The 8,344-nt window shown below is 49.6% G+C and overlaps 1 protein-coding gene across 1 annotated transcript; it reads left to right on the plus strand.

Annotated features, from left to right (window-relative positions):
• Nucleotides 1-2,419: 2,419 nt before the first annotated feature.
• LOC140065266 (protein BTG4-like) lies at nt 2,420-3,568 on the plus strand (the record flags this gene model as incomplete). Its single annotated transcript, XM_072112865.1, has 3 exons — nt 2,420-2,619; nt 3,256-3,390; nt 3,484-3,568. Coding segments are annotated over exons 1-3 (393 nt in total), but the record flags the coding sequence as incomplete, so codon positions are not given.
• Nucleotides 3,569-8,344: the final 4,776 nt, after the last annotated feature.

Raw genomic sequence — 8,344 nt, forward strand, 5'->3', positions numbered from 1 at the left:
TCAGTGAATAGACATGTGATATGTAAATGAGATGACACAATTGAGGCCACGCCCCCTGCCCTGATATAACCCGGCTCCTGCCTCCCTCCTCCATCACTCCTGGTGAAGACCCTGCACAGCGCACACCTACCTCCACAATCACCTGTAAGGTAAGTGACCCCCAGGCACCTCAGGTCTCACTGCAGACCATGGAAGGTTCTCTACATGGTTTATTTATTTCTTATACTTTACTTTCTTACTTTTGGAGCTTTAGCTTTTCCCTTATTTGTCTGTAATGAGGATCTTTCCTTCTTCTCTCACATCCATCATCATCTCATCATCATCTTATCTCTGCTTTTCTCTATTTTACTTTCTTACATGTGATTTATATTATAAATCTCATCTCTCCATCTCTCTATGGGGGTCATTTATCATTTCTTTTTCCCTTGTGGTTTGTGTTTTTGCCCCTTTTTGCTGTGTATTGGCTGTTTTGCGCCTATTTTGTGCTTTTTTTTGGAATGTTACCCCTCAGTTCGCCGCGTGTTGTTGTGTTCCATTTGTTATTACTTTGCGCCCTATTTATAGATGTTTCCACCTGTTTATTATACTCCTGCGCCTACATGGCCGCAAATAATTGGGCAATGACTCGCCAGTCCTGACCACGTTTAGGAAAGGCAATGGAGGGATTTGTGCAACAAATTGCATCTTTTTTCAAATTTGGCCCAATAAGGCTAAAAAAAACTGCATTTCACAAAGAGCCAAAACGACAAAGACAAATGAGGTGCAAAAAATAGACTGACAACTAATGACCCCCGATCACCTATCTTTACATATATCCATATATCCCGACATCCCATAGGGAAGGGGAACAACATTTTTATGTTCCTTTTTAATTTCTATTTGGGTTTCTTAATTTCATTCATTTAAATTTTATAATCTGTACATCTCATCTCTCTCCATCCATTATCTCCATCCATTATCTCTCTCCTATCTATCTATCTATCTATCTATCTATCTATCTATCTCCTATCTATCTATCTATTTATCTCATCTATATCTGTCTCACTGTATCTCAGTCTTGGTGCGGCTCTAGTATCGGGGTTGGGCTCTCGCTCTAGTATCGGGGTTGGGCTCTCGCTCTAGTATCGGGGTTTGGGCTCTCGCTCTACTATCGGGGTTTGGGCTCTCGCTCTACTATCGGGGTTTGGGCTCTCGCTCTACTATCGGGGTTTGGGCTCTCGCTCTACTATCGGGGTTTGGGCTCTCGCTCTACTATCGGGGTTTGGGCTCTCGCTCTACTATCGGGGTTTGGGCTCTCGCTCTACTATCGGGGTTTGGGCTCTCGCTCTACTATCGGGGTTTGGGCTCTCGCTCTACTATCGGGGTTTGGGCTCTTGCTCTACTATCGGGGTTTGGGCTCTCGCTCTACTATCGGGGTTTGGCTCTCGCTCTGCTATTTGGTTTGGGCTCTCGCACTACTATCGGGGTTTGGGCTCTCGCTCTGCTATTTGGTTTGGGCTCTCGCACTACTATCGGGGTTTGGGCTCTCGCACTACTATTGGGTTTGGGCTCTCGCTCTAGTATCGGGCCTGGGCTCTCGCTCTACTATTGGAGTTGGGCTCTCGCTCTACTATTGGGGTTGGGCTCTTGCTCTACTATTGGGGTTGGGCTCTTGCTCTACTATTGGGGTTGGGCTCTCGCTCTACTATTGGGGTTGGGCTCTCGCTCTACTATTGGGGTTGGGCTCTCGCTCTACTATTGGGGTTGGGCTCTCGCTCTACTACTGGGGTTGGGCTCTCGCTCTACTACTGGGGTTGGGCTCTCGCTCTACTACTGGGGTTGGGCTCTCGCTCTACTACTGGGGTTGGGCTCTCGCTCTACTATTGGGGTTGGGCTCTCGCTCTACTATTGGGGTTGGGCTCTCGCTCTACTATTGGGGTTGGGCTCTCGCTCTACTATTGGGGTTGGGCTCTCGCTCTACTATTGGGGTTGGGCTCTCGCTCTACTATTGGGGTTGGGCTCTCGCTCTACTATTGGGGTTGGGCTCTCGCTCTACTATTGGGGTTGGGCTCTCGCTCTACTATTGGGGTTGGGCTCTCGCTCTAGTATCGAGGGTTGGGCTCTCGCTCTAGTATCGAGGGTTGGGCTCTCGCTCTACTATTGGGGTTGGGCTCTCGCTCTAGTATCGAGGGTTGGGCTCTCGCTCTAGTATCGAGGGTTGGGCTCTTGCTCTACTATTGGGGTTGGGCTCTCGCTCTCTGGCTGTCTATTTCTCTTTGTATAGAGGAGCTCGGGGTCCTTTCTGTATCCGGTCTTGTTGCTGCTCTTCCCATATCTCCTCCATCTTTCTAACTCCCCCCCCCCCCCACCAATATCTTATAGAGATTTATTTTTCTTACTAAAAGTTGCCCTGTTCTTGTTTCCTCCCATAGATATAATGGCCTCATATACATTCGTCCCCCTGGAGATGAGAGAGGAGCTGTTGGCCGGGGTTGGTTATATTAAGACTCTGGCCAACAGATTCCAAAAACTGGACCCAATGAAGATCAATATATTCGGAGACAAGGTCTTAGAAATACTCTCCAAAAAATACACTGGACACTGGTACCCGGAGAAGCCAATGAGAGGCCAGGCCTACAGGTAACGCACTGCTCTTATATGTGGTAACATCATTCCAGAATTGATCCATCAGAATCTCCCATTTAGATCAATTACCAAAATTCCTAAATCAGTAATTTGCCTAAAAGTTTCCCTCACTTGCTCATTGAATAAATGGAATAATTCCCGGTATATGAGCAGCAGCATCCAGGAAAATACTACAAATGGTTTTCTGACTGATCTCTGACAATGTCATCCTGCTCCAAAGTCGCTTCTAGAGAATTTCCTACATTGGGTTTTGGCATTTTCAAAAATTCTTGAATGTTTTTATATTGTTCCATTATTGTTCTTTTTAGTAATCCCAGTTTTGTCTATTGGCAATAATTCTAAAAATTCCAACATTGATCCATCAGCTTCTCACATAAATGACTCCATTGTTCTATTGGGAGATGTTTTATATCCATGTCCAGGTGTAGAATATTTCTGTATTTCAGCATTTTGCCATTTTTTTCCTTATTACTTTGTATGTCCATAAATTTCCCACCATCAAATCTTTCGATAACTCCATATAGATCCATCCGGATATCTAGAAAACCCATCATGGATCCTCATCTCTAGACGACCTCATGCAGGTCCATCAGGATCTTCTCTCTAACGTGTAATATTTGCCTATTTCAGGTGCATCAGGGTGAACAGACATGACCGGGAGGAGACCATCCTGGAGGCCTGTGCCCATAGTGACCTCAGCTACCAGGACCTGTCCCTCCCCAAGGAGATGACCCTATGGATCGATCCCTACGAGGTCTCCTGCCGGTGAGTAGTCCCTCCTCCTGTAATACTCAGTAGGGCTGGTGGTGGATGTTTCCGGTACTAATGGCCGTGTCTCACATTTCTTTCTATGGACAGATTGGGTGAGGATAATTATCCTTATACGGTAGCGAGCTTCCATCCAAAGAAGCCGCGTCTTCCGGATCGAGTAGGAGAGGAGAAGGTGCCATCTGGACCCGGTCCCATCACTTCCTCCACCCCACCACCAGAAGATGGCGGCGCCACAGTTCCATCATCCCCGAGTCTGAGTGGGGAAGACAGCGGTATAGAGGATGGGACTACTACCCCCACCAGACCAGGGAGCCGCAATGTGGAGGACCCAGTCCCTATACCGGTGAGGAATGATTAACCTGACACTTGTAGCTGAGGGGTGATGACGCTCGAGGGGAGGGGGCGGTGCGGGATGAGGACACTCAGGGGAGGTGGGGTGTGGGGTGATGACGCTGTGGGGGTGCGGGGTGATGACGCTGTGGGGGTGCAGGGTGATGACGATCTCGGGGGTTATAGCGAGATGAGTTCCTATGATTGATGTTGTTTCTTTTATTCTGTCTCCTCAGGCCCCCCGAGCTGTCTTCAGGACCGCGGCCCCCCTCTGGATCCCCGGGTGGAGGGCCCCACAGTTCTATCAAAATTCCCCTGAAGACCATCGGCAAGGATTCTGGGCACAGGAGGTGTGGGTAGCAGATCCTCTTGGCTGATAATTATGGGGGTTCCGGGCGGGGGGTGTATATATATATATTATAGAGATGATTTTATTTATTTTTTTTGTAAAGAAACTAAAAAACTGTAAACTTTTATATTGTAATAAACATCTGGAGATAAATCGGCTGCTATGTCTTTAATGAAGGTGAGACCACACCCCCTCATATACATACACAAGGGGGCGATGTGGTCAGTGCGTCTGGGGAGACCACACCCCCTCATATACATACACAAGGGGGCGCTGTGGTCAGTGGGTCTGGAGAGACCACACCCCCTCATATACATACACAAGGGGGCGCTGTGGTCAGTGGGTCTGGAGAGACCACACCCCCTCATATACATACACAAGGGGGCGCTGTGGTCAGTGGGTCTGGGGAGACCACACCCCCTCATAGACATACACAAGGGGGCGCTGTGGTTAGTGGGTTTGGGGAGACCACACCCCCTCATATACATACACCAGGGGGCGCTGTGGTCAGTGGGTCTGGAGAGACCACACCCCCTCATATACATACACAAGGGGGCGCTGTGGTCAGTGGGTCTGGAGAGACCACACCCCCTCATAAACATACACAAGGGGGCGCTGTGGTCAGTGGGTCTGGAGAGACCACACCCCCTCATATACATACACAAGGGGGCGCTGTGGTCAGTGGGTCTGGAGAGACCACACCCCCTCATATACATACACAAGGGGGCGCTGTGGTCAGTGGGTCTGGAGAGACCACACCCCCTCATATACATACACAAGGGGGCGCTGTGGTCAGTGGGTCTGGGGGGGACCACACCCCCTCATATACATACACAAGGGGGCTCTGTGGTCAGTGGGTTTGGGGAGACCACACCCCCTCATATACATACACAAGGGGGCGCTGTGGTCAGTGGGTCTGGGGAGACCACACCCCCTCATATACATACACAAGGGGGCGCTGTGTTTAGTGGGTTTGGGGAGACCACACCCCCTCATATACATACACAAGGGGGCGCTGTGGTCAGTGGGTCTGGGGAGTCCACACCCCCTTGTATACATACACAAGGGGGCGCTGTGGTCAGTGGGTCTGGGGGGACCACACCCCCTCATATACATACACAAGGGGGCGCTGTGGTCAGTGGGTCTGGGGGGACCACACCCCCTCATATACATACACAAGGGGGCGCTGTGGTCAGTGGGTCTGGGGGGACCACACCCCCTCATATACATACACAAGGGGGCGCTGTGGTCAGTGGGTCTGGGGGGACCACACCCCCTCATATACATACACAAGGGGGCGCTGTGGTCAGTGGGTCTGGGGAGACCACACCCCCTCATATACATACACAAGGGGGCGCTGTGGTTAGTGGGTTTGGGGAGACCACACCCCCTCATATACATACACCAGGGGGCGCTGTGGTCAGTGGGTCTGGAGAGACCACACCCCCTCATATACATACACAAGGGGGCGCTGTGGTCAGTGGGTCTGGAGAGACCACACCCCCTCATATACATACACAAGGGGGCGCTGTGGTCAGTGGGTCTGGAGAGACCACACCCCCTCATATACATACACAAGGGGGCGCTGTGGTCAGTGGGTCTGGAGAGACCACACCCCCTCATATACATACACAAGGGGGCACTGTGGTCAGTGGGTCTGGAGAGACCACACCCCCTCATATACATACACAAGGGGGCGCTGTGGTCAGTGGGTTTGGGGAGACCACACCCCCTCATATACATACACAAGGGGGCGCTGTGGTCAGTGGGTCTGGGGAGACCACACCCCCTCATATACATACACAAGGGGGCGCTGTGGTTAGTGGGTTTGGGGAGACCACACCCCCTCATATACATACACAAGGGGAATATTCCAGAGAAAACTGGATCCCACACGAAATGTGATCAATAATTCCCCCAGATTTATTCCCTCAAGATAAGGATTTATGTCCCAGATTGATGATTTAAAGGGAACCTGTCACCAGGAGACCCTTTTTTAGCACTCCCCCAGTCCCCACAGAGCATAGTACATACACTGCCAAAGTGTTTTTGTATAAAAAATTGTTTTTACAGAAAAAAAGATGTTATATTGTACCTTTCATTAGCATCTGCTGTGCGACTAGGCAGTTGCCAAATGGGAGGGGCTGGAAAGGAGCAGTTCCCCCCCCCACCCTTGGGAAACATGTGACCTTTTCAAATATATGAATAACTCCCCTCACTCGGGATTGGCTGTAGAGGAGCAGGGGGCGTCGCTAAGCCAAGTGATGGGAGTTATTCATATATTTGAAAAGGTCACATGGAGAAGCTGTTTCCCAAGGGTGGGGGGTCGAACTGCTCCTTTCACATGTCCCGGTGCAGCCAGTCCCCCCGGCAGCAGGGGGCAGCAGTGAGTCACTACAGTGAGTGGGGAGGACACTCTGCCCCTAGTACATCTGTATGACAGACGGAGATAACCGGCTCCTGCACTTTCCGGCTTTGGATGTGAATGTGGTCGTGACGCCAGCGAGGAGGAGGGGGAGGGAGAAGCTTAGATATCACCGCGGGGTCAGCAGTCTCCTCCTGTATGTAAGGAATATGGAATAGACTCCAATACAGAGAGATGGCAGGAGAGCCAGGACAGGTGCAGGACCTTCCCTCCTGCTGTCATGAACACATCGAATACCAAATATACCAAGTAATCAAATGTAATGAAGTAATAAAATATAAAACACATGAAATCACAATTCATCTCTATTACATATAATATCCGGGGTATCACACCCTGATAATATCTGCAGGTGGTGCTCAGTGTAATATCTGCTGGGAGGTGCTATCAGTGTAATATCTGCTGGGAGGTGCTATCAGTGTAATATCTGCTGGGAGGTGCTATCAGTGTAATATCTGCTGGGAGGTGCTATCAGTGTAATATCTGCTGGGAGGTGTGGTGCTATCAGTGTAATATCTGCTGGGAGGTGCGGTGCTATCAGTGTAATATCTGCTGGGAGGTGCTATCAGTGTAATATCTGCTGGGAGGTGCTATCAGTGTAATATCTGCTGGGAGGTGCTGTGCTATCAGTGTAATATCTGCTGGGAGGTGCTATCAGTGTAATATCTGCTGGGAGGTGTGGTGCTATCAGTGTAATATCTGCTGGGAGGTGTGGTGCTATCAGTGTAATATCTGCTGGGAGGTGCTATCAGTGTAATATCTGCTGGGAGGTGCTATCAGTGTAATATCTGCTGGGAGGTGCTATCAGTGTAATATCTGCCGGTAGATGCTATCAGTGTAATATCTGCCGGGAGGTGCTATCAGTGTAATATCTGCTGGGAGGTGCTATCAGTGTAATATCTGCTGGGAGGTGCAATCAGTGTAATTTCTGCTGGGAGGTGCGGTGCTATCATTATAATATCTGCTGGGAGGTGCGGTGCTATCAGTGTAATATCTGCTGGGAGCTGCTATCAGTGTAATATCTCCAGGGAGGTGCTATCAGTGTAATATCTGCTGGGAGGTGTGGTGCTATCAGTGTAATATCTGCTGGGAGGTGCTATCAGTGTAATATCTGCTGGGAGGTGTGGTGCTATCAGTGTAATATCTGCTGGGAGGTATGGTGCAATCAGTGTAATATCTGCTGGGAGGTGTGGTGCTATCAGTGTAATATCTGCCGGTAGATGCTATCAGTGTAATATCTGCCGGAGGTGCTATCAGTGTAATATCTGCTGGGAGGTGCTATCAGTGTAATATCTGCTGGGAGGTGCTATCAGTGTAATATCTGCTGGGAGGTGCTATCAGTGTAATATCTTCTGGGAGGTGCTATCAGTGTAATATCTGCCGGGAGGTGCAGTGCTATCAGTGTAATATCTGCTGGGAGGTTCGGTGCTATCAGTGTAATATCTGCTGGGAGGTGCTATCAGTATAATATCTGCTGGGAGGTGCTATCAGTGTAATATCTGCTGGGAGGTGCTATCAGTGTAATATCTGCTGGGAGGTGCTATCAGTGTAATATCTGGGGAAGCTGTGGAGCTATCAGTGTAATATCTGGGGAAGCTGTTGTGCTATCAGTGTAATATCTGGTGAAGCTGTGGGGCTATTACTTGATTGTGATAAGTCTGTCAGGACCTGTGATATGTAGTTTTGCATTTTGAATACTGGACCCACATTTTCACCGGTCCTGTCTGTGGATCAGAACCATTTGGTAGAACTCTGTGTCCTGGTTCTTGCTGTGGTGTCTCTGGGCTGGAGGCTACACCTGGGGTTATCCTCTGATGATTGACAAGAAGCCGCCTCCCTGGGCT

The sequence above is a fragment of the Engystomops pustulosus genome, chromosome 6 (genome assembly GCF_040894005.1).
Source record: "Engystomops pustulosus chromosome 6, aEngPut4.maternal, whole genome shotgun sequence".
NCBI lineage: Eukaryota > Metazoa > Chordata > Amphibia > Anura > Leptodactylidae > Engystomops > Engystomops pustulosus.